Here is a 27,843-nt window from a genome sequence, read left to right on the forward strand (position 1 = left end):
TAGGATTTAGTAGGACTTAATGGACTGGATTGAACTTATATACATGTTTTAGCGTCAACGAAACGCTCTTACCATTGTACCCTGACTCAAATGATAGAAGAAATCATGCACTGAAAGCGAACACAGGGTGTATCCAATGCATGAAAAGAACTGCATTATAAAATATAAAGGAAAAAAGTCTCTTATACAAACGTTCGACACATACACTTGGTTTGCACTTAACTTTTCTTTCGCAGGATAATTGCAGAATAATTGTATAGATATGAAAATAATTCTTCATACTTTCTGTGAATCAAACCATCTGCGAGGATTAGGGGCGTTTAATCGTTCGAGTTCTTATAATGGTATATAGCTTTACAAGAATATTGTTTTTTGAAGGAGGAAAAAACATGATAATACGAAATAGAAAACAAACAATGTTAGCGTTTATGCACCGATAAATTCTAAGTCTATTTAAAATTTACGTACAGCATATACACAAAAGCTATCATGTTTCGAATCGTCTCAATATAATTTTGTTTATATATAAGATAAAAGAAATGGACATGGATCCCTTTTACATGAGATCCGAACCAGACTGAATGAAATAACAAAACAAAATGGATTTCTAAAAAAAATAATTGAATAAACAATACTTAGAACTTATCATTAGGCAGGTAGATTTTGCATCATTAATATTTGCTCTTTGTTTTCTTAATGTTGCCGGCAAATATATGTACTTACGTATATTTCTGTTTCAAGAGGGAGCACGCATATCAATTTTTTGCACGAACAGAACGTAATACACTGATTTTTTATATTTCAATTGGTTGCAAATACGTATAAAGGTGCATGAACAAAGACTTACGGATTTAATATAAAGAAAAAATAAATAAGTAGCTAAAAAAAAAAAAAAAAAATTATACAAGAATGATACTTCTTGTTAATAATGTATAAAATGTTTTTAATGGTATATATTGAATTTCAGAACAGACAAATTAAATTGAGATAATAAATAACTACTCGTAAGTCTTTGCTAACAATCAAATTTACTCAACGATCATTTCGTTAGACCTGTTTTTTAATATTTCCCAACCAAAATGGTTGTATGCATGTATCAGCTTGTATATTCTAGGCCGTCCTCCTTCGTCATATTGACGACACAAAATGTCAAAGAAGAAAAGAAAAAGGAAGAAAAAAGAAAAAAGAAAAAAACGTGAAAGGAAGGAAAGAACGAACGATTTGGAATCGAAACTATCCCTTGATGCGACAGCTAATGGTTAACCCTTTATTTGGTATTCATTTGTAACATGGCTTTTATGTGTAACTTACGCACGCAAGTATTATAATATACGTAAATATGTACGTGTATGGAAGAAATATGGTGTGGTCATAAGTTGGTGATATCTTCATTCGGTGAATCGGAAAGATCAACTTTTTGTTATCAAGTTTATATACTCGTATAAATATATTTTCCTAGAACGAGCAATTCCGGTTTAACTTTCTTTCCACCTAAACCGTAACGTTTAAAACACAATGTTACAAGTCTGTAAAGAGAACTCTTGAGAATTATTTAGAAATTCGGTCTTCATATAGGAATACCCGTTGTAATTCGCAAGTGATGGTATATTACGTATTTCAGTGAGAATTTTGCGATAAAGTTGAAACAACGCATATTTTATCTCTAGTTTTCGAACTTTCTGATGATTCTTAAAATATTGATGGCGTGTCGAACAACTACGAACAAAAGAAATTTTGTTCTATATCGTTAATAATCAATTGTTAATTGTATTACAACTAATAGAAGATTACATAGGTAGGATGTGTTGTTCTTTCTTTCAATAATTCTCGTCTATTTGAAGTATGTTTATTGTAACGTGTAAACAATTTTAAGATCGCACTATATTTCTTCCAAGGAGAATTACGTATTCATCACATATGAGAAGGGGAAAAACGCATGGCAATTTTATCAACATTTGCGTTAACATTGTATACTAACGCAACAAGTGAGTTACAAATGCTCGGTTGTATTAACGGACATGGGTTTTTTAAACTGTATAACCCGAGAAAATATAATAAAACGCAGACTTCGTACTTTCGCTTAATCCTTATGTGGAAGACATTTCTTAAATATCATTTTTCTAGTCGACTGTTATCTTCCCTGTCTCTATACAAGATATTCTGTATCGCATAAATAGTGTACAATCTTGTACGAATTATCGAATTACTAACTTTTGATTTCTTATTACTCGCTCCTCGCTATTTGTCTTCTTTTTCAGTATATTTGCTACATACGTAACAGAAATGGTAGATCTTGTTTTGCTCGTTTTTCTCTTCGATGCTGCGTGCAAAGTAACCGAGCGTTTATATCTAACTTCGACATATTTAATAGAAAATAAAAAATTAAGATATAAAAACTAAGAAAACACAAAGTAGGAAACAAAAGCCATGTTAAATTGGGATGAAATGCCCTCTGCGTACAGAATTTCCGTCCAAATAGAGGATTAACAAAGAAAGCTGGGTCCAGCGCACGCGGAATATATCTTTTTCTCTCGGAAGAGTCAGTCTTGAGGATTGTTAGGTAGCTCTGGTACGATCTGATCCTGACAAGAAGATCTGCTGGACGTGAGGCAGACTCGTAACGGTTTCGCGAGCCATGGGTGTCTCGGCACGTCCTCCGCGTACGGCCTCTCGGACGGTTCCTTTCTCAGCAACGAGCGGATTAGACACCGAGCACGTGGGCTTAGACCTTCTGGTACCGCGAACTGGCCACGTGAGATTTTCGCAAACAGAGACGCATGCTCGGCGTCGTTAAACGGATAACGACCGACCAGCATCGTGTACAGGAGTACGCCAAGCGACCAGATGTCGGCTGCCTTCCCGGAATAAGCTCGTCCTGAGCGTAGTACTTCCGGCGCTACGTATGCCGGACAACCCCGTCGATCGGTCAGCTTGTCGTCATCACCTTCGACGATCACCGCATCTTCTAGACTTTCCAGACGAAGTCGTGTTCTAAAATGCAGAGAATCGAGATGTTAGTACGTATACGATCCGAGCTTATATAGATTTGAAACGATATCTTTGATACATCGACTAAACCACTTTATATATAGACCGATAGATGTGGCGAAAGTAAGAGAGGATGAATTTTTTCCTCGACCGGATCAACAACATTCCCCGAATAAAATCGCTATCCCCGTTTTCCGACAATTACAACGCGGTCCTCCAATTTAATGATATTAAAGCCTAAACTACCGTATATAAGGCGTTTAGTGTTTATGTTTATTTACTTATCGCTAGTGATTTTGATACGCCAACGAATACGTACGAGATGAAAGTAACTCGCGCTACATTGCTCTCGACTGTCAGATAATACGCTGCGACCGGCTGTCGCGCCGGAAATGTTAGATAATACGTAGCATGAAAACTCGAAGAACGAATAATTAGTTATTCTGTGTAGATACAATTTTTAAAGATTAAAATAATTAACGTATTTTGCTCGACGTTCTATACATAACGAAGCAATATCAAATTACAAAGAGATAATTTCCAATCGCAAAGGGAATTTATCTTAACGAAACGTGCGGACGAAATGTTGTTTCTTCTTTTTTTATTATGTATCGATCGAAGTTTTATCGCATAAATTAGAATTTAATCGATCAGGTTACGATTTTTTAAAAAGTACGCATCGAGTTAAAAAAGATTTGTACGCGTAATATTTGAACGAAAGTGTGAGAAGCAACCGGTCGTAAAAACCTTAGCGAGTAGCAAAAGAAAAAGAAGAAGCGAAAATAGTGAAAATGACCGCAGCTGGTCGTATTTAACGGTTAAGCGCGATGCTTCTACGTTCTTATTTCGGTTTCATCAAAAACATCGCGCTTTATTCTCTTTATAGGTACATCCTCCGTGGATGCGTCATCCTCGAAGAATAAACCGAGATCGTTGTCCAACTCTCAGCGTCGTATCGTCGCTCGCCATCGTCCGAATAATTTATACCGAGTCGATGATCGCGCGGAACAGCGAAGAAAAAGGTGGCAAGAAGACGTGGAAGCAACCGCGAGAGCGTGTGCAACATTCTACGTACGGAGGTATTTTCAGTTTAGCAACGGAGGAGGACGTCGCGATTGAGCCATCGTCGCGTAATCCACCGCACGATACGGCGAGACGTCGTGGAACGAGGCAGAACGAAAGCACTGGTGAAAGAAAGGAGAGTGCGCGCTCGGAGACCGTATAGCCAGTTGATCAACCTGCAACGCGGAAGTCGCGGAACGCGTCTACGTAATATTCCTGACTCTTGAGTAACTTTAAGCTTTTCACGATGCTCTTTCTCACACGTTCATTACGATATCCGATCGATATGCAACGAGCATAACAAGTAAATATCGTTCGACCAAGCTTCCTTTTTGCCCAGTATTCGTCTTTCCTACTCCATCGACAGATTGTCACAGCAGCGTCGATTATGTAAAAATCGTTTCTTGTACTGCTTTCGCCGATAAAATATGGAAAAGACTAGAAGGTTACTGCCTCGAATCCATGAATTTAAACATATCTATTTATAAAACTCTTCTTTTAAAAAAATCGTTCGAGTCACCAGTCGACCGTAAATTTTCCCAATATAGAGGATTAAATTGGTCTGATGCATCGCTTAAAGAAAGGGCAGGAAGCTGGATATTTCGGAATGATTCATTTTCAGCTGCAACTATTACTAATCTTCGTACTTAAAGCCGTGCCATGATTCTCTCGAGATTAATTTTTTTCTTCCACTGTACACGTTAACTGAGAAGAAAGCTAATCGACCAGAGTTTTCGCTCATTCGTTCGCCATATAATTGAGTATTAATTAAAACGATTATGGATTTTCGTGGCTGAAAAGAACGGTTGTACAATGAAACTTCGTAATAAGATTTTTGTAATCTCGCGAGTATTCGGAACAAGTGTCTATTTTATTCGGGGATTTAAAATTCACGAACCAGTTGTTTCGTCAGATCCTTTCTTTCTCGACAAATCTCGTCCTTTGCAAATTATTTGGAAAAACAAAACCTTTTAAATTTCAAATAAAATCGACATACAGTGCCGACTATAATATCGTGTAAACGATATCTTGATTAAGAAGCGCTTCGAACGAAACGTCGTTGCAATACCAAGCTGCAAAGCGGAGGGAATTTGCAGTCAAATTATTGCCAACAGTAACGTTCTTAGAATACATTTAACACAGATTGGCCAGAGTGCGTGTACGTAATATTCTCGAGTCTTGAGCAACTTTAAGCTCTTGATGCTCGTTCTCATATTGGCCGAGATATTTGGTCGATATGTAATGTCGTAATCGTTTGGGAAGTGCACATACGTGGAGAACAGAAACCGTAATCGATGCCACACGATGTTTCAAAAGACAATTAATACCACCTAATCTATATAATCTAATAAAACTCTCCGCTTAGAATAGCAAATCAATGTGATAGATCATTCTGAATAAAATTTATTTCGACGATCTGATTCGTTCGTTTACAATTTACGTCCTTTTGTTAGATTATTTCCACCTTAAAAGACACGCAGTTTACAAAATCGTAATCGTTCAAAGTTGCTAGAGTACAAAGCTGATTTTTCAATTCACCGATACAAAGTATCGCAGTCATTTTTTTATTTATACGAAACTGTAAATGCAATGAATTACACAGTTAATTAAAACTCACTTTACGTTGTATCAAGTTTACGATTTTATCATATATGTCAAATTTCTCGTATTTGTAAGTACTTTAGATTTCCTGACCAACTTCCCGACGCATCTCTTACACCGCCTTCTATAAAAATAAAAATCAATTTTTACCAAGGATAATTATCTTTTTTCCCCCATTCCTGTTAACATATTCGAATTTCGATAACCTCTACGAGACAACTATCGAACGTATCCAAATTTTAAAATTCAAACTTTACGTTGCGCAAGTTCTTCCAGTACCGTATCGAGCGTTCGAACACCTACATTTCAGAGCCGACGTTTTATTTTATCGCGCTAGAAGGATCAGTCGATTCGATGGACGGCTATACCCATTAAGCTATTTGTAGTAGCATCTTTGAAATAAAATGTTGAAATCCAATTCGGTAGTTACGTATGGCTTAGCGTAGGGTCGGCACACTTTCGTCGAATCGTCTCTCGTCTCGATTTGCCTCGGAGGGAGAAGAGAGAAGAGAGGAAAGAAGGAAGAGAGAGAGTCTGGCACGATCTTGAAAATCCGAGCGAGTGTCAACGGCCTCGCGCGTCGTTTCCTGCAAGGAACTCCGTGTCGCCCGCTTCGATCGCCGCGCGTGTTCTCCGCTTTGGACGCGGCGAGGATAAGCCGCCGCCTCGCCGCGTAGCTTTCTTCGCAAACTTTCACTCGTAAGTAAGCAAACGACGACGACGACTCCTACGACAGGCTGCTGAGTTCAAGAACCCCGTGTCGCGCACACCGTAAATTCTATCGTAGCGATTTCCTCCGGAGACTCGTTTACTCTACGATAGCGTGCTTGAGAAACACGCGTTTCGTCCTTACTGGTTTATACAGACTGTGACAAGAAAAATTACTCGAAACTTTGCGTATAATCTTACATGTCAAAACGAGGAACAAGGATCGTCCTATCTCACGTGCTCCTTAAATCCTTTTGCATAACCTTCTAACAGACAAATAACAGAAAAAACGACAAAGCTGTACACCTATTCGAAGAATTTGTAAATTGTACAGCCTATAGCTTTCACAAACGAGTAGAGTGACAATATTAATTATTGATCGATGAAAGGTGCACAGAATTGTATAAAATAATAACGAATAGAGATGGCAAAGATCGCTGTAAGGATAAAACGATCGATACAAAATCCTTTTTTGTTAGGAATTCTTGAATTAAATTTAGAAGAAACGTAACTTAACTTTACATTCGTCGAAAACATTGAAACATAACTGATTTTATGAAATACAACTGAAAATATAAACCGCTGACGTTTGAAGAGAGTCGTGTAAATGTTGAGACGAATCGGTCGCTTTGTTCAGAGTAATCTTCTAGCACGTGCGAGAGGCAGTTATCGAGTTATAAAACTCGAATAATTATTTTCTCAGTAGCGTAGCATATTCATAATTTATCGTTTTCATTAGATACACTATACACCGATGTTGCGATATTAAAACAGCTTTTTAAATATGAATTTAAATTTCACATCGATTTGATAGAAACGATAAAAGAACAAAGGTATCGATAAAATATCTTACGTTCGGTTCTTGCAACGCAAGTCACGAATATGTTAACAAATTGAAATTGCATATTTTATAAAAAAATTCCCGTTAAATTTAATAGAAAGCGTAAAAATCGACAAGCACTTTAATCGCAACGTATTAGCTACAACGATAAATTTATTTTAATTTCGTTTGGTTACGATAATCGCGTACTATAAAAATATGGCGAAAATTATTATAAAATTTATTTGCTACAAAAATTATTTTTAACAGATTAAATATTGCGAATCTTTCGTATCGCGTTCGTACATTTCTCCCTTAATATACGTACTTTGTTCGTCGTATATTTCCATCTAACTATTTCTAGATTTTCCGAATATAATAATCTTGTGTATCCCATCTTGATAACTCGATGATAGTTCTCGCAGTGCGTTTCTTTCCAATCTACTAATACAATCGTATTTAAGAAGAAACATATATATGCTGTATCGGATCGATTAAAATCGGATTTCATTAATGCGTCCATCGATACGGTAAACGCGCAGACAAGCTCGAACCGAAGGAAGGAGGAAGGTTCCTCCTAACGTTCGCTGACGTATGCGTCTCTTTCGTATTATCGGCTAGTTCGCCGAGACACTTGAACTCCGTAAAAAGGCATATCCGGGAAATGGTCGATTCGATCGATCGATGGGAAGAAGGAACGACACAAGCGTTAAGAACTCTCGTGGAAATGAATTTTTGGTTGGCCTTCATAGACCGATCGATCGGTCCATTTGTCCGAAAGGCAACCGAAGAAAAAGCTCGAGCGAGAGAAAGAGACGGCGAAGAACTTTGCACGTCGATGACTTTCATACGATGTCGTACACCGGAATTAGACGCGAGGGCGTCGCACGTCGACTAGCATCGATATACATATCGCGTCGATACTTATTCGACCAACAAAGATCTCAACTTATAAGGATTATTGACACGTATCGTGTCGCACACGTACATGGCAATAGCCATGAATGCGATGGAACGTTCGAAAGCCAACGTGTAAGTACGTTCGTGTTGGCTTTTCTTCGAAGATCAGACGAGTACAGGAAACGACGAATATCTCTTTATAAACTCATTTATAAAGCTGTTTCGTTGTTAGAAATTTGATGACATCGGACATACTCGTTTTCTCTTTGTCGTTATTACAGCGCCTTGCTAACGAATTTACTTAAACGACACTTATTTTCAGCGGTCCCTGGACCAAGAAACCATACACGCGATTCACATCTTTCCTCTTTTGCTAACAACTTTATCGGATAAAGAAAATATGCAACGAATTTTCGATACTGCGAGGAAAAGGGTGATGCAAATGCGAGACGAAAGGAAACACAAGGATATTTGCATAAGCGTGATTGCAGCAAGATACAAGGATAGTTGTTACGTATCGGTATTGCGCACTGCAACCATCGTGATTATATTTGTAACAAAACGACTGACACGAAACCGATGCATATCTATCGGAAATGCATTTTTAACGACACTCCTTTGTAAATCCATTCCATTACCGGAAGCGTTCACCTCGAAAGCGCTTTAAACTCGACGGGATAACACACTTTTCCAATTTCTTGCTATAGCAGTATATCGTTGTTTCGTTTCTGCACATACAATACGCTTATCAATCGTGACAATTGCTATACCTAATTTTATATCTTTTACTATTTTACAGAGAGTTAAATAAGATATCGATTGACTCAATAAGAAACAGCTTCGTAATATCAGGAAACAAGAACTACTGTATACATACATGCATACATACATACATACATACATATATATACAGATTTTATCATTTTTTTAATCGCAATTATATTTATTTCTAAAGAATTTCCCCATTGAAATTTGAACTTATATAACCGACTATGTACAGAAACGTCCACTTGTTCATTGATCCAGGTACGGATTCTCCATTGCTATCTTTTCGATTTTGCTCGGTTTTCAAGCTGGTCGGAGACAAGAGCGAAAAAGGAACCGCATAGCTGTTTCACGACGCGCGTCTTAGCTTTGCAACTTGAAAATCATCCAAATACAGTCGAGTTCGGTATGATTTTCATCGTCTCGACAATTTCGTTAGAATAATTTCATAATCGTAAAAGTAGAAAAATCGAAAATTTTCATCTACTCGTCACGTTGCATCGAGTTACACGAATATCGTTATCGTCCGAATCCGAAATCTTGATATTTCAAAGTATCTTTGCTCGACTTTTTCAAATTACACACCGTTAACGATCCAAACACAAAAAGGAAAAATTCACGCGTCGCGCGGTAATTTCGAGCGTGAGAAAATTTATCGCGTCCGGGGTTAACGTATCTACACGGTGCAAATGCAATTATGCGCGCAGGAAGACGTACCGTACACTGTTACAGTTCTGGATGCCGCGTCGCGTCGTCGAGTTTCTGGGAGGTGGAACGAACCACGCGTTTCCTAATTATACCGGCGTTTCAAAATCTCCCCAGTCGATAAACCAATATGCTTTTCTGGCTTACGACATTCCCTCCGTGCCCTCCCCTCTATTCCCCACTACGATCGCATCAGCCCTTCCTCTTTACTCGCGACATGCAACCCGCCGCCTCGCTGCTCTTTCCTTCTCGCTTCTCTCCTTATTTTACGCGAGGGAGCAGCTCACCGAGCGACAGGAATGCGAGCGCAACGCGCGATTGGCCAACGCTGAACCAACAACGCGCGCAACACGCCGCACCGTGGCTTTCTCCTTCTCTTGGCCTTTATCGCTCCGTACGCTATGCACTACATGCGGGAAACACGTGCATACGAAATACGGGCCAGGATACAGCGAAGTTGTAAAATCGGTGGATAGTCTCGGCCGGTAAAGTAATCGTGTTTCGTGCGTCGGAACAAAGGAATTGACAGAAACGAAAGCGCACACGGAACTTGAAATTTCGGTCAAGGCCATATAAAGGAACGTTTAAGTTTAAGAATCAATGTATTTTATAGGCATTTCGCGGAACAAACATTTATATATATGTATATAATGTCTCGATCATTTGTTTGGTTGGAACACTCGCGTGTAGGTGCGTGGTATCGCGCGAACAGTCACGTTCAGCCGCGGTAACACGCCTTGCGAATAGCTTGGCGTGGCGTGGCGTGGCATGGTGTGGCATGGCGTGGCACGGCGTGGTCCGGTGTGGCGCGATCCATTCGTTCCACAAATTCATTCCATGTATTCTGCATATATTGTGCAATTCCATATATACAATACGGTGTAGTACGTTATCGAGATGGCATCCTTCCGCGGCAAGGGTTACGATACGTGAAACGTAGAAGGCTACGGTGCAAGTCAGGCTTCGCTAACCAAAGGTTTGGTGTCGTGTGACACGACGCAATGGCGACACGTCGCATCGTGGAAGGTTAGCAGCAATTGTATAACACCACGGGCGGATAAAACTGGCTACTTCCACGTTCGAATCGAGTCAAAATAACCTACGTTACCAGCTTTATAACAGTTGGTTGGTCGATCGGTCGAGGTTGAACGAAGATTATCACGTTGGACGAAAGAACGATGTTGCAGAGTGTTTGCAAGGTACGTGATACGGAGTCTGTTGCAAAACGTTGTATCACGAATAAAATCATTTTTATGTAAATCGTGCAAAGTATTTATTAGGATCTGACGCAGTCTCGTTTAGAACACGATCGAAATCTCCGCTAGGAATGCAGCGGCGGCGACAACAACTTGTCAAATTTCCAATCGCAATAAATAATCGGGTTGAAATAAAAACAAGAAAATAGGACGGAATTCATTAAGTGTCCAAGGGTTGCGTATTGTGCTGGCGTGTATCGGCCAGTGAAGGGGAAATTAATTTATGTAGGCGTGGAAGTACTTCTTTTCCAAGATATACCTACTGTGTAACCGATGGTGCAGAGGAATTACAGGCGAATATGGAAATGAAACGAATACGAACTGGTTTTCCATGGCTCTGCAACGCGCCTTCTCTCGCTCGCACTAAGAATGCCACGAACGATACGTAGGCGTGTACCGTGTATCATTAACAATCGTATCAAATTAACAGCTAGTTTGTCCAGACTGTGATATCGCAGCGTTTAAATCGATATCATAGCGCATTTGTAACGAGAATCACTAACGCGCGCGTGTAATCCGTTTGTAGCAAATTTCGGATCAAGCGAAACATTTAAGACAGGACGGCCCGGACAAATTAATTTCACTTTGCAATATCATTTCGCTAGAGGCATCGTAGTTACGTAAGATTATAAAATCCTTTATAATCGCTCTATAACGATTATTATTGGAATAATATCACCGACATATCGAATGTTTATTGTTTAGATAGTTGTTGTCAAGCTTTTACTTGGAATACTTATTCTTATCCTACGTGTATATAGACATGTTAAATCTCAGAAAATAATGAAAATAAACTTGCCCCGAGTTAGCTATCGCATTTCAATTTATCGTTAGATCGACTTAACTTAATCTTAAGACCGCAACGGTCCGACTTTCGATCCAAGAGTGCCAACCTAACCCCAATCGATCGATTTTATTGTCAAGATACAAATTATTCGACCTATTTTCAAATCGCTCTGGACACGCTGCCTCAAAGATACGTTTTATATGTTTTTACCTTGCTTCGTCAGCGAAAACGAATTTCCTGAGTTTTAAATCTCTGAGCACGACCCCGTACTCGTGGCACGTAGCTACGGCCCTGGCTGCTTGCCGGAACAGTCGCCTCGCCTCTGGTTCCCGCAGTCTCCTGCGCGCCCTTACGTAGGCGTGCAGGTCACCGTGATGGCCCTCCAACAGGAGGTAGCGTCGACCTCCAGGTGCTTCCACCACGCCTGCAACACCGCTCGCCGCTCCGGTACCTTCTAATCGAAGGTGCGCCTGTAGTAGTGCCTCGCAACCTTTGTCGCCCACGGTCAACGCCTGAAATTCAGGAAAATCGTTGCGTCACTCACACACCTTCGTCGTCCCATACAGCTTGCCGATGGTGATTAGGAAATAATCTTCCAGGAAGGACAAATGATTCGTGCTTCACGCTCGTGCTCTTGGCTTTTAGAATGGAATTAGTCAACCGAATACGTGCTCAAGATTACGTTATCGTTCAAATCTACTCGAACACCTACCACCCTGCTCTTAGCAGAACTTAAATTAATTATGAAACTGGGAATAAAAGAATTTTCCGCGAGCAATTAATCGTTGTACTTATCGGCGTATAGTAAAGCGTATTTAGGAAACGGCAGATCTCGAAAAGAATTTATAGAGAAGGAAGAATACCTTTTCGATCAACTCGAATTAACGTGCTTGAACGTATTTTAACGTGGCAAAAGTAACATTTGTATCGGATCGACAAATACGATAACACGTAAAACATTATTACTTTCTTCTACTTTTGAAATCACTCGAAAGAAAGGAGAAAGGAAGAGAAAGGAAGAGAAAGAATAAAAATCGAACGATTAATTCGAGTCTAGATCGTCCTTTGTATCGAATTGTCCTACTGGTTCGGTATATGCAAATTTTTCATCCACATACCGAATAATTTTTGCCACGTTCTCGATAACAAGCACGATATCTGTCATTGCGTTAGATAATTGTACGTTAGCATTGGCCGGTTAATACGGATATCCGCAGCGAGCAGACAATACAAATATCCGGATCCCTCGAACCAGCTACATCTGCTAATGCGCGTATGCTCGCCTTTTCCTCTGCCATTATGTTGATTTTTTCCATCGTTAGACAATCCGTTTCCGCTGGTCTGTCACTTTCAGCTTCTTAATTTATCTTTCGACAAATTCAATCTGTCAGGACGGCGCATACGTGTCGTAAAACGTGCCATTTCTTTTAATTTTCGTTTATCGCGAACTGGCGCGATCGCAAGATAGTTCGTAATTATGAAACCCTAACGATTCCAGCGATGATCATCGAAACTCGTCGATGGTTATCCGTTACATTTAACTTAGACTTAGACTTAACTTAACTTAAAACTATACAACCATGTACATATCTTTACGAACATTATCGAACTTTATTTCCAATACTTTCGACCATGATGCGTTTTAATTAATAAATCGGAAAGAAGGGAAACAATTTTTCAAAGAGCTTGATACCGATATTATCGCTTAATCGCACGTTCGTACGCGAATGTCCGACTCGAGTCGATCATGGTCAACGTTCAAGGTGCTGAGCGAAATTGCATCCGGCTACCCGGGATACCAAAGCAGCGGTGGGTTTTTCTTCCCAATGGTTAATCGGACTAATTGAGATCGAACTTGCCGGTTCATCGATCAACGTTGAAACAACAACTGGTCGAGACCAGTTCGTAAGCTCATTTTCGTGCATAAGCTAGCAGGATAGTAATTATCTTTGCAAAGATTCGATCGAAACGAGATTCGATCGTACAAGAGCAGCTGCGAAATACGTACAAGACATTCCAGAAATTCCGTTTCATCGAAATTCCGTTACGAGATGTAACGATCGCGTTAAATGTATTAAAATAACGATCGATACGCTTCGAACAATAGCAATATCTTCTATACTTTCAGCCTTGTTATTTCCTTTTCGATGGAGTTTAATCGTTTCGTAGACTTTTCTTTTCACCTAATCGACAAAAGAATTATCCTTTTTTTCTTTTTTTAAATAATCTTAATTAATCGATGGAATTTAAGCTTGGAAGAATATCTGGAAAAGCGATTTCAAGATACTTGGTGGAACAAAGAGAGACTCGTATTCGAACGTCTTAACTTTTAAGTCAATTAAATGGCAAGTTTACGCACGCACGTTGGTTTTAAATCGCGCGAATCTGACTGAGCCTCGTCGATCTGCCCCGTCTTTTAATCGTTTGCGACGATGCACGTGTCGCGTGCAAAACATAGAAATACAAGAAACGCTCCTCCTTCTCTCATAGCGAATCCGAGTTCGTTCCGATTTCTCTTAATTAAGCCATCGAATCCTTTCTTCGTTGTTTATCGTCAGATAATTCGTGCAAAAATTGTGGCGTATAATTTACTTGCGCTACCGAGCGTACTACGCTTTGCATACATGTTAAAACAAACTTAATCTCATACGTACCAAGTTTATATCGGATTTGAACATGTATCGGAATAAAATCGGAATAAACTCGGAAGTATCGGTAGTTTTCCAACGACTTAAATATTATTTTATCATCTCGCTTCCGTTTAACAAGATTAATAAAATCTATTATATGCACGCAATATACAAAATCATAGGAATTTGCTTACAGAACTACGTTAATATCAAGCAAGAAACGAAACTGACTTTACATAATTAAACGCAGGAACGCGCGTCTCGCCTGGGTCGGATGAAAAATGGGTACGACAGTGATACGTTAACGGGCCTTTACAAAGCAGCTCGATAAAGGGGCACACGAAATCTTGGCTACTTTGGAAACTTTGTTCGTTCGGCCGTTCATCTCGCGTGTCGAAACCTGACACGGTTTCGAAACTTGGGTCCCATTAGTTTAATAAGGGCACCACTGCGTTCTTTACGAAATCGTCCGCTATACCGATCGATCATTACTTTTACGATATTCCAAGTTCGTATAGCGCGCAAGTTTCGCACGCGATCGAAATGACGTTTCCCCGATAAATTATCGATCAGACGTTTACTTTGCGCGAACTAATCGATTATGTTCATACTCGATACTCGTCAATTCTACGAGCGCAACATCGGAATTTATTTTGCGCTAATCGATTTTTTCGGAGGAAAATTATCGCGGTAATTAACCGCGTTAGGCCTCTTTCGTCCTCGTTCTAACGCAACAAGCTTCTTCCCAAGGTCTTTCAAATTTGCCTTTCGATCGCATCACGTGCCTTCTATTGGACACTGGCATCGAACGATCTGTGGTTTTCGTTGTGTATGGGTCAACGATCGAAAAGATCTCGGGTAGAAGCAAAATTACTTTGCGTTTTACACCTTTAATCGTTGAAGCAAACAACGAAACCTCGAAAAATAAACGAACAGATCCTTTGTTTCCAAACGCGCTTCCAACGAAGCAATTGCCACACGATTTCCAACGAATTCTTCTCACCAGAGCCGACTTTTCTTTACAAAATTCGCCGCACAAGTGCCTCCGATTGCGACACGTCGACCGCTTAATCACCGTGTAAATATACCATTCTAACGTATACGTGGTGAGTTTTCAAGCCCAGTGGGGGTAAAAAACTGAATTTTAAGTTGAGTTTTCGCCAATGTAAGTCTCGAAATAATTCACACGCGATAAACGTGCCGAATAAATTACGGGTATTCGATGTATCTATGGAAAGCGTATGGCGAAGACGAGCCAGCTTGATCGTAGGTGGTTAGACCAAAGGATTCGATGGTTCGGACACGGCCGGTACACGGTAAGCGGGTAACGATGAATTTAGATTTGGTCCAGCAATTGAGCAAGACGATCAGCGATCGAATAAGACGAAGCAGCCGAATAACTCGCGCCAAGTTAGTAAAACGGTCGCAGTCGAGTCGATCCAAACTTTTAGATTTTCCGATCGAACAGACCACGGCTAGTCGCAGTTGAAATTTATACTTTGCAAAATCAGGATGTTCGATGATAGAAAAGGAAAAGAATTTTTCGAAGGGCCGAAGAAGATGAATAAAATGGGTAAATTTTGCGTTTCTGTCAAACGTTAACAACCAACTACACGCGTAACATCACGGTAGAAGGCTTTCTCCTCGTCGTTGTAGCGTTAATCGTGTATTTTTCGTTTAAAAGTCAGAGTTTAAAGAAAATCTGTTTTTAGTAATGCTCGCATAATCCAATCGATAAAAACGTTACACGTCGTATTTTCGGTCATATTCTTAACTACGTATAAAGGATCCGTGCCACTGTGCATCCACGGGAAATTCCGCTCGTCTAACGAGCTATCCAAACAACTGCACGCTAAAGAAACACGCGTCCAGATCGATTTAGTTGGATAAGAGCGAGTGGCGAGGGCAAGGTTCTTCCGTTCTCCTAGTCGACCAGAAAATCTGAAAATTTGAATCTACTCGATCAAACCTTTTTACCACGATGCTGGCCGTGTCTGAAGTAGTCTTAAAGTTTGAAACTGGATTCAATCTTATCTGGTATCGGATTGAAACTTATCTACGAACCAAGCTGTCTAATCGAGCGTGTCTTTGTTCCGAAAGCTGTCGTTGTCAAGACGTCGTTTATAGGCTACGGAATTTTCCGTATATTACGAGATTTCGTAATTATGTATCAGCTAATTAGGGAAAAAAGAGAAAAGTAAAAGTTTTTTCCGTCGTAAGAAATACATCTGTTACAAGTACCGACAGTACCGATTAAAATCGTTCTCGCAAATACGCGTATCGATAAAAGTAGGCGCTCGGTATCGTACGACGATTATAACTGGAATAAGAAAAGCTCGCAAAACTAAAAGTATTTTCCACGCGAATGCCGTATTATTATGAGAAACTTTAGACTTTCGGAAACGGTGGGGAAACCGAACGGTATTAAAAATCCATTATCTCGATATTTCATCGCATTATTAACGATATCGGACTACGACGTGCGTTTCGAACGTACTACATATACATAATTACGTTTAATGCGATACGGCGATAACGAACAAGCGTACACGATTATATATTCCCATCTCGATAAAAGACTGCTTTAATTTTATCGCAAGCTCTCGTACGTTTCTCACTGAATTGCACGAGTAAAGAGTTTGCAACTTGTAATTTTGACGAGTTTAACGATAATTCTAGAGTCGAATATTTGAAAAGCGAATATTTGCCAGAACGCGAAGCTGATCGTCGTAAACTTCGTAAAATAATCGAACAGTCGAAATAATCCTAAACTTGGTTAGCTCTATGCCGAGATAGACTCGTGAACGTGTTCGGTAGAAGGTGGTCGCGATTGCGCAAGCATATCACGCAAGGCCCGATGTAATCGTCGATTAAATTAAACGGCCCCGGCTTTAGAAGCGATTATGAATAACGGGCAGTGCTCGGTGATACGAGCAAGTAACGACGAGGTGAGGCAAGGTGCAGCCTTGTATTTGTTCGCCAGGCACACAGTGATGTAAGCGGCGCATTGTATAACACGATGATTGTAAAATGTTAATGGAAACGTGGTGGCAGCTGCTCGCATTGTGCCTTCTCTCTCTCTCTCACTCTCACTCTCACTCTTCTCGTATCAGAGAGTTTCACGTGGCGCCTTTTCGTCTGTCGAACATCGCAATTATTATCAGGAAGAAGGAGATAAGGTCGGCAGAGCGATACTAAGAGAAACGGGCTTTCGTAAATTAGGAATTATTTATGGCTACAGTTCGCTCGCAGCTGGCGGACGAAAGAGAAATTTTAAGTCTTTCCACGTGCGGATGGAGCAAAGCGACAGAGACACAGCAGTACTACTACTTGGTTGCAATACCAGGGAACAACCGCGAACGTTTTGTCGTTGTTTCAAACTATTCGCTATTACGTTGTAACGCGTGATAACGTCGCGTCGAATACACAGCCAACTGCCGATGGGATTCGTTTAGCGGCTATCGAAGGCATTCACGCGCGTATTTTAATACGCGATAACGCGTACGTATATATTATTTAGATCGGTTCTGTAGATACATTTTTCTAGCATTTATCTGCTGTTTTATGAGTCACCGATCGGAAAGCAAAATAAAAAGCAAAAGAAAAAATTAAGTAAAAACCTGAAAATAATCTGGCGATCATTTAGCCAGCTGATAACGATACAACGATACAACGATACAGGCGACGCAACTAGAAAATTCTAGTTTCTTTGGTCACGTGGATTCCTAATGAAGCGAATGATCGTGACTCCTAACGAAGTACGTACATACATACATATATTACGCGTACCTCCTTGTAACCGACTGGACAATGCGAATCGAGATCGCAGATATCGATACGTTATCGCGCTGTTAAAGCGCTGACTACACATTTAACGATAATACAGTCATACCGTATTAAACGATATAACGACACAATTTACTATCTAGCGTTTTTAGCGTTTTGGTATTCTACCATTAAGTGTAGATAGATCGGAGTATAGAATTTGGTCATACGAAGGATAATGTCGATAAAAGGCATCCACTGATATTCACCGCTAACAACGCGAAAATGAAATCGCAAGAAATTTCAAACAAATCAACGTAAACTCTAAGAACAAGACGCAAGAACAAACTTTCTATTGCGATAAATAATTCGACTGAAATTATCGGACGACGCGTGTACCGTTGCTGTTCGCGAGTGCAACGCTATCCGGAAGATTGGCGGTAGGCGACTAAACGCACGAAAACCTCAAATAAATTACTCGCAATTACAGTAGCTAGTTATTACGTCACAACCACGCAGCTTTTATTCATACGTATAGCGGAAGCGACAACCGCTGTACGATCGCTTATTTCGATGCAACGTGTTTTGGAAAACAGTGGTCCTCGATTCAGATTTCGCATTTCTCACGCGTACTCTTAAATTTGTGCAAATGGAGATTCAGATAATTTTCACTATCGACGTTTTTATATTTGTTCGTGCTTCCTGTAACCTTCGTGTAACGAAAAGTTACGCCGATTGGAAATGTTGGCCGAACGTAGCAAATGTTGATCTTATTCTTATTATTGTAACCCTGTTGTCACCGATAAAAAGCGTTAAATTCATCGTAAAATCAGAAAAACTGGACACGCGCTGCTTCTTTTTAATCCTTCGACTGCAAATCTATCGAACGATTCGCGGGTACGACTATGAAAGAGATCGAAAAACAGCGAATAGTACGTTCTAATCGAACTTTGGAGAACGACTGTCGGATGCTTGCTTCTCGTATTTACACGACAACTTCGGCATGTACTCCGGCACAAAGCGGAGAAACGATAAAAATCCTTTCACCGAATTTTCGGAAACGGACGCGCGATCGCCTCGAGCTTCGTCTATTCCGATCGCTTTACGGCTCCGTAATTCTTGTACGATATAATATCGTTGATACAGCGACCACGGAATTTCCTAAAAGGCTGATTGCGCGATTACGAACGAGTTAAATAACCGTTTAAGATGCCAAGTCTCGAAGGATCGACCGAATCCAGGATGCGAGTACGCATGCCGAATCGCCAACGATGATTTATCGCTTTCGTAAGCCGCCTCCATAGACAGTTTGATCGTCTCTAGGAGAAACTTACGTAAAGAAGAAATAATCGTGTGTGCTTCGACGATCACCGGTACACGTTACACGGTATATTCTTTCAGGGACATCACGAACCAGGAAGTTGCGTTTACGGTTTGCTGAGAATGTTTCTACGAATTTTTATCTACCGATCTTGATCTCGTTTCAATAGCCAAGAAAGCTTTCGACGTTAAGAGAAAAAAAAAGAAGAAAAAAAGAAAGAAAAGAATTTGCGAGTACAAAATTAAGAAGAAAAGATTAGAAATGGGTGGATCGATGAGAAAGTCGAAGACGCGTAATTTTTTTCTTTTTTCCTTTTTCTTTTCTATTAACTGTAAACAGTTGTACCGTAACAGTTATACCGAAATGTAAATACGGGTTATTAGCGGCTGTCGGCGAGTTGAAAATCCAAAGTAAAAAGTCGACGTTGCGTATGGAATGTTTTGGACCGCGTTGCGCGATAATTTGGCAAATAACAATAACAACGATGTCGACGAGTTACGACGAGCTGTAGCGCGTGGACTCCGCTTTTACCATCCTACGATATTATGATAAACGGAACAATCGGGCGATAGCGCTTTTCGATCATCCCTGTGGAATTCAAAGTGCTTCTCGAGCCTGGGATAACAATAATCGTCGTTCGAAGGTAAAACGTTGCGACATATCGCAACGGCTGCGCGTCCTTAAAACAGCGACGTTCATTAGAAATGCAACAACTATGGGATTTAATTGCGAGAAATGCGGTGAAGGTTGACGCAAGAATATACCGAACAACTTTTCTCAGAGAGTGACACACGCGTTCCTACCGATGAATCTCTTATGGCACCGATGACAATAGAAATAACGGTTGGCCGTTTCGCGAGAAGAAACACCGGATATACCGGAGGATCCGCTACTTTTCCTTCTAACCGTACACCTACAGACACGCTCTAAAAAGTGTGAATTCTTTGCAACGAATATCGCCTCTCGATCGTCACCGGCTGCTGTCTCTACTTCTCCGGTATCGTTGTCTTTAGTCTATTTTTTCTAGCTAGATCGTTCCCTATTATGGATTTACTATGTAGAGTAAAGCGCAAAAGAGCGTTCGGTCGTTCGTGTCGGCGTTTTTATAGCTGCTGTTAGATACGCCTCTAAGAAACGTTTCCACATATGCAACGAATCGCAAAATGCAACATATGCAAACAAAATATGCATTTTCAACAAATCGGAAAAGCCCAGGCATTGAGAATCGGTTTGGCGAACATAGAGAATAATATATCGTGTTTATGGTAAAAATAAATGCGTTAGAAGATTAACTATTCCACGGCATTTTCAAAACAAACTGCTGCTCCATAGCATCCTCGATCCCGATGGATAACTTCTGTTTATTCCTAAAAGTAAACGTCCATTTGGTAGACGATCTAGTTCGAGGTGGAAACGTTCCTTCCGAATCTTACTCCTATCGCAAGTACGATTAGAATACCTACCGGGTTCGCACGAAATATGATAATCGTTCCAGGAAGCTAGCGATTAATCGATCTCGTACTCGATACTCGTCAACCACTCGATATCCACTCAGTGTCCAAGTATGTATGTATGTATGTATGTATGTATTTTCTGGGAAAATCGAGTTCGACGTTTCGTCGATTACGCGTGCACGTGCTTAGTAAACTGCTCGTGGAACGGATACTCGAGAAACGGATATTCAAATTGAATTTTTTCCACGACTAACGTTTTAAAGCGACCAAAGTTTCCTCTTTGATCGACGATACGCAAATAAGAATCGTCGACACGTGTATTCTCGTAAAGAAGAATGAAACGGCCATCTTACACGACGTACATGGCAGACCACGAATCGGTGGCATTGACCGATAACGCGTCAACCATTCCCCCGATCGACCTAAATCTCAAGCAGATACGCCCCTAAGCGACGGTTTAGAAAGGCGATTTTCATCGATACATCGTGTAACGTTTTACCGGACCTATGTTTGCACGTTGTTGCACACCTGCCTTCGAGTCTTACGCTACGCGACACATATCCTGCAGGCAGGATGCGTTTGCCCTATCAAGGATAAACGGCCAACGCGTATGTTTCTTCGTCAGGCAAATTGTACGAGAAACATCGCGCTCGACGCCAGTTTCTGTACGTTCGCACACCGATTTTACGATTATTACCGACAATACCACTTTCGACTCGCATCTTTTTCCGCATTTTTTTTTATCAGCAATTTGCCACAAGGTAAACGACGAATATCGACCAGTCTATCAACCGTTTAACAAGACGAATTAATATTCGCTATAAATTTTAACCAACTTACCGACTTCTAACCCTTCGAAAGACGAGACGATACGCCGCGAGATAATTTCTGTGAAAGTGAAATTCCGTTATCTCCCGCTACATGCGATATTTCGTTCGAACGCTTACGATTAACCTATTTTATCTTCCAAATGCCAAGGCGTAATTCGTTGTTTAAAAGCTATGTTAAAGAAAAAACGCGAATATCGGATACTTGAACTTAACTATCGACGCCTATAATATAAGTATGGGATACAACGATAACGTCGTTGTCAGAGACACGTAATCACTCGCGTTACTAACAGGTGGGAACACGATCTTATTCGTCAAAGCACGATGTTTTAAAAATTAATTCGATATTTCGTTGGGTTACGTTCGTTCGTTCGTTCGTCCTTTTACGATCGAAGATAGTCGAATAACGGAGCTTTGAACATTTTCCAGTAAACCATAGTAGTACCCGATAGAAATCGATATAAAATACATCGTATATTCGTGGTTTCTAATTCGCGTACGTTCAAGTAGATGCGTATTTTAATTTATGCACATTTTAACGCGCGCTTTTTGCGTTTAAGATACGAGATATCTGGCCAGAAATTCCGCACAAAAGTCATACGTCTTTAAAATTAAGCTTTAGCTGTACTTTGCTTTTCGTGGAAATACCGCTTGTAAACTTATAAATCTGCACGGCCCTCTACCTAGACCAGGCCATACACCGCGGGCCAGACGGACAGCAGATGTCCGCTCATCCTTACGGTGTACCCTCGATAGTCTCAAGGACCCGTCGTAAATCCCACTAATTTGCTAGCTAAGGTCCTTCAAATCGAACAAATATTCTTTCTTATCACTTTTTTTTTTTTTTTTTTTTAGACTATTGTCTACTACGGCTTGACAAAGGAAAGTTAGTTTTTCTCGCGTACGATGCTTCCTACTAGCAACTTTCTATCGAGGGCGGCTAGGACCTTCCTAATCCACCAACCTTCGTTCGGTCGATCAGAAACGATGTATACTGCCCTCACATTCCTGACCGAAATGTCACGAACAAATCCGATCGTCTCGTGCGCTAGACACACCCATCGCTAGCTTTCCTCCGACACAGCATCGTCACCCAACTTCGCTTCTTCTATACACCGCTAGAAAAGTCAACTACCTCTTCTACGCCGTTAGAAGGGTCAACTTACAACGTCGAAGTCCTTGTGCCCATATTGTGCATCTATCTTATCTTCGTGCGCCAAAGTGTCATCTAGGAATTATATCTACTCGACAGTGTAACTTAAGTGTTGGAAATAAAAACCTTATAACTCTGTGAACCACAGTGTTATACTAACTGAATCACCCCCTATTATCTTAACGGAAATAAGGGGATCGATCGACTCGCGGTCTCGATTATTACAATCGTAACGGGAATTTACGACTCCCGTTGACGTCTCTCCTCGCGACTGCGTCTCCCCGCGATTGGTCGAAATTACAAACGTTTTAAAAAAATATAAAAATAGAATTATTTATACCCAAACTTCGTGCGCAACAAGTTCTATTAATTTTGTCTAAAATGATACAGCATCGGCAATTTTCAAGACGCGTTCGCTCTTGTCATTCCTTCAATTTCATTTTGAACGTTGCAACGATGCAGATAAAAGAAGGTCTCCAAATCTTTGATATTTCTATCGTTTTCTATCGCGTTACTGCCTTCGCGCAACCTATCGTAGATAACTCTAAGAATGTATCTACTTTTTTTAAGAGTAAATATGTACGTATGTAGGGGACGATGGTTCGATGAAAATACGTAAAAGTTGTAATCATTGACGGTTCTTTATCGAAATAATTGATAATCGGCCATTAAAAATTGTGTACGCGACAATGACTAATTGACCGTTTTATCAGAGACGACCAAAATACGTACTTCGACGATACTTTGAATGGCAAACGTAGCTTATTATTTCCGCGATAAGGACGACGAGCGTAATGCGTTTAACATTATTGTCGTCCGAAATGGAAATTAACAAGTGTTGCATTCTAGTAACATCGGATCGGTTGGCTCGTCTTTCGTTCAGCGTGCATTCCGACGATTCGCGAATATATCTCTCTTTTAGAATAATTGTGAAATATCAAGATAAATGTATACAATTTTTAGAGTCTGAACGATACCCGTATTTGAATAACGTAGCAAGATATTCCGAAAACAATGCTTCCATCTTTAAATATTTTATTCGAAATATCCATAAAAAATAAATTTCATCGTCGATGTATATCGACATTTTTTAATCTTAATCGGTTATAGTTATTTTGTAAAAGTCACAGCGAGAAAGATTACATCAACCTTTAACGAGTATTGTTAAATACGCGTGTGTTTTAATGCTACGTTTGTTCCGATCTAACAACGCTCGATGTACACGCTCATATATTACGCGAATCGCGTTTTCCGTCAATTAACCCCTTCGCCGATTTAACTCTCTTTTTGATATATTTCGATAAAAACATTTAAAATCTGATTGATCTGCTGAAAAACATCAACGACGATATTCTCGATAAAATTAAACAGCCACATTTAATTGCAATTCATATACCTACGTACATAAGAATAATACGGATCAACGGGGTTGGAAAATCGAATTGTCGTTATATTTCTACCTTACGTAATCGAAACACTAGCGTAACGATCGATTATTCCAGGTAGCTTAAAACTTACGCCACTATCGTGTACAACGCGTCACGCGCATGCAAATGGTAGAAGAATCAAAAGCCGGATATTTATCAAACGCGTTTACATAAATACGAAGGAAAGGAAGGAAAGATCGTCGAATGCTCACCTTTGCGACGAGCTGTTGACCAGTGTGTACATCGACGCATCGGTATAGAGCGCTGCCCTCGGCCGGTCCAAGAAGCAAGTACCGATCACCGAGTATGGTAGGTCCATGATGATCGGTAGGCACCGGTTCGTAACTAGGAAAGACAACCGCTGGCACCGAGTTTGTCTCGTCGTTTGTCGGTTGTTGACCGATGTCCTGACTATTGTTCGGACAGACCAGGAACTTCCCATTGTTGGTACGAGCCACTTGTAGATGAAGAGAATGCTGTCTAACAGCGGCTGTCACTCTCATATTGTGCCGTTTTCACACACGCACTATTTTACACTCGCGACACTACCACCTCCTTTTCCTTGTCTTCTTCCCTTCGAAATAGTACCTTTTAACGTAAACGAAACACGCGTCCGTGTTTAAAAGTTCGATCGATTTTTATAATTATTCGTAATTATTGTCAATAAACCGTTAAAGCGGATAAGCTTTTTGAACACACTTCGCAAGATTACCGAACGCGGTAGCTGCGACGATTAGCGACGATTAGCGACGATTATCGTCGATTATAACGAACCGATTTGAACGTTTCTAGGCTTGATCGGTATAAACGCGTATATAGCTATGTATTAATTATTAGATAAGAATATCACTTGTGCTTAGGCCCACGCAGCGTTGCTTCGTGCTACCGTTGGGTCCTTGGACGGAGATCTTCGTGGGTGACAATCGGTCACTTTACGGGAAAGCTCTGTAACAGATAAGAATAAAAACGAGTTTTCACACGATCCGCTATTTCCCATTCGAACATCGTATATACTATAAGAATCTGTACTGCTATAAATCATTCATTTCATCGATTCTCCGCACCTACTAACCATAATCTTTTCAAAGTTGTACAAATGGCAGAAAACCGTTTGTCGCTTTCGTATAAATTGAGAAGCTGTAAACTCGTTGAATCGAATAATTATTGACATTCGTAATAGGGATTGAACGACAGGGGTTCCGTTTATCCTCTATGTGATTCACGGACAATTTCAAAAGATCATGTTTCGACACTCGTCCTGCCTTGTGCGCAATTTCTATAGAGAAGGGGATATTGTAAGGTCAGGGATATCGCTGTAAGGCGGTCGTTGCGCTGTAACGTTCTCTAGCCAGCCAAAGAAGCCAACTGGCAGAAAAATTATAAAATGTGATGCAAGAAAATCTCGACAGAATTATTAACGCTGCTAACGATACAACGAATTTTTATCGATTCCCTTCTCCTTTATTTACACCTTGTTGCGTACAACAGACGATAACTTTGCACAGCATTTGTCATATTATTTCGTTTCAGGTACGTACGCGTATTATTTCCATATCATAATATCTGGATTTCGCGTTAATTTTCTGTCTTGTTAACTTGCTTTTGCCTTTGGTGCCATAACTTCGGTTATGACATCTCCTCGGCATACGATATTTCGAAAATATTCATAAAATTTGATTGCAAAAGATTACAAAATAATTGTAAAACGCGTTTTCACAAGCTCTATTGTAATTTCAAGAAGCAACCATCTGCTCGCGAAGATCGGTTTTCCAACTACAATCGTTGTGATTCAACGATATGTAAATTTGGCGTCCTTGGCTGTATGCAACGTAAGATACGCTTCGTATATGTATGTAAATCGTACGAGTATAAAGGTATGCAAAAATTATAGGTTAGCGCTCCTTCTCGTTTTAATTTCTGCTTACTGATGTTTTCCAATGATGCGAAATCAAAAGGTTAATCTCGAAATAGGGAAAAGATAGACCGGCGAATAATCACAGACTCGAGACCAGAGCTTACTCGATCGTTCGATTTTGTTCGATTTTGTTCGATATCGTTTGTACGGATGTCGACTATCGATATTCGCGAAATCGCGCCATTACGATATCAACGCACTTGCGCAAAGCTTCTACTACCCGTTCCAAAGATCAGGAAAATGTGTGCGAGAGAGTACGCGTCCTCTGGTTCTCTCCATGGAAGATAATCTCGATCCTAATCCGTCATTTCTGCTCGACGATTTACCGAGACGTACTTTTTATCTCGAATTACTCGAACGTTTGGAACGTTTGGTAAGATCAACGGCGTAACGACTGGTACGGGAGCCCCGTGCTGGAACTCGCGTAAGCGTCCCCTATGTCCATGTTTATTGAATGAACGAGGATCTGACGAAATAGCGAGCTCGGAATTAGTAAAGGATTGCGTCCATACGGTAGCGCGTGTCGAAACGCATGTATATGTATGTTGTTCGCACGCATACTACACCACCGAGTAGATAGCAGATATCCTTCGGTAAGGTCAAAATGGCGGAGTTCCACAGTTGTCACGACGATACTGCTAGCACCGGTTGCATTAATAGCGCGCGAGAACGTGACGCAATACCGCGAAATAAATTGCCTAATACGTCTGCTCACGCAGTCGGTGGATCGTACCGGCGTTTAAACGATTTCCTATGCGAATAAGAAAGAAAGTAGACAATGACGGTAAATTAGAGTTCGCGAAGATCTATCGGGTTAAGCGGCGAAAATTTATTCAAACATCGTATCAAAATACTAGACGAAAACGTTTGTACAGTTTAGTGGCGTCCAACAGTATGCTAGCCACGAGTTACGATCGTCCGATCCATTGGTTGTTGTGAAATCGTTAAATTCTGACAAATAAACGTCTCGATAGGAAAGCTAGCAAGGATTACACACTGGTGTACATATGTATATCAGGGCAAGCGCACCAAAGTAAATATACGATACAACGAAGAGGCTGGCTGACATCGATCCGGTACGCGTCGGTAATAATCACTGCACTTTGCACTGTACTCGCGTGAGGCTGATACGCTAAATACGTGTACGCGCGCACACACACTTCTCAATGTTATTCCTTTTTCTTCTAAATATATTTATCCTGGTCTACGACAGCAAGGTGAACACATGGATTACCTTTGTATGTTCTTCCTGTTGTCGCCGTGCGTTCCTGAACGGGAGGCTGGGGTGGAGAAACGGTCAGATGTAATCCGAGTTTCCCCCAAAGACGTTGTTGATAACCGCCGTCTGCTCGAAAAGCGAAACCCCGGATTTTACCGGGCGTATTGGTTTTTCGAATAGCGCGCGCGTTGGATAAAACCTGGCCTTCTTCCTGGATGACGGTCGGTCGGTCGTGGTGGTTTTTCTATTCACGGTTCTCGGGATTCGTCTTCGGACCAGCCGTCGTTGTCACCGTTTCTCTTTCGTCAGACAGACTACGAGAACCGAATAATTCGAGAGAAACGAAGAAACGTGGAGAGCTGAGCGGTTACGAACGAGGGAGACTGTGCGGTAAGATTTATATCCCGCGCAACGGACGGTCCAACGTTTTGGGCCGGCCCTCCGCTCAGAAACGACGGCGGCAGCAGGGCGAACAAGCACAAACCAATCGCGCCATTGTGCAGCAAACGACTAAAGCTGCGGTCGCCGCCTCGGCT

General features: G+C 40.7%; 2 protein-coding genes across 3 annotated transcripts in view; one reads left to right on the plus strand and one right to left on the minus strand.

The window, feature by feature from the left end:
- Window positions 1-1,834: 1,834 nt before the first annotated feature.
- On the minus strand, window positions 1,835-27,814 carry trbl (tribbles pseudokinase 2). 2 transcript variants are annotated; one of them, XM_069118783.1, is made up of 4 exons: window positions 27,323-27,814; window positions 24,386-25,118; window positions 11,804-12,105; window positions 1,835-2,991 (listed from the first exon to the last, which is right to left on the minus strand). In XM_069118783.1, exons 2-4 carry the CDS (start codon window positions 24,674-24,676, stop codon window positions 2,541-2,543), a joined length of 1,044 nt encoding a protein of 347 aa, XP_068974884.1. In that variant the 5' UTR covers window positions 24,677-25,118; window positions 27,323-27,814; the 3' UTR covers window positions 1,835-2,540. The 2 variants fall into 2 exon arrangements, with proteins under 2 accessions (XP_068974884.1, XP_068974885.1); XM_069118784.1 differs by lacking the exon at window positions 27,323-27,814 and adding an exon at window positions 25,203-25,404.
- LOC138182702 (probable RNA methyltransferase CG11342) overlaps window positions 26,703-27,843 on the plus strand; it is a 44,953-nt gene continuing 43,812 nt past the window's right edge. The window contains exon 1 of the mRNA XM_069118786.1: window positions 26,703-26,953. The gene's annotated coding sequence lies outside the window, so the exon portion shown is untranslated. The remainder of the gene's footprint in view (window positions 26,954-27,843) is intronic.

This window comes from Bombus flavifrons, chromosome 8 (genome assembly GCF_040668555.2).
Source record: "Bombus flavifrons isolate JBK064 chromosome 8, iyBomFlav1_principal, whole genome shotgun sequence".
Taxonomy (NCBI): Eukaryota; Metazoa; Arthropoda; class Insecta; order Hymenoptera; family Apidae; genus Bombus; species Bombus flavifrons.

What these genes read in the sequence shown, in the direction of transcription:
- trbl (XM_069118783.1), bottom strand. Translation starts at nt 24,676, where the DNA reads ATGAGAGTGACAGCCGCTGTTAGACAGCATTCTCTTCATCTACAAGTG. An exon ending in GTCAACAGCTCGTCGCAAAG is followed by an intron (nt 12,106 to 24,385) that starts GTGAGCATTCGA and finishes CCTGAATTTCAG; the next exon opens with GCGTTGACCGTGGGCGACAA. An exon ending in GTTTTCGCTGACGAAGCAAG is followed by an intron (nt 2,992 to 11,803) that starts GTAAAAACATAT and finishes TCTGCATTTTAG; the next exon opens with AACACGACTTCGTCTGGAAA.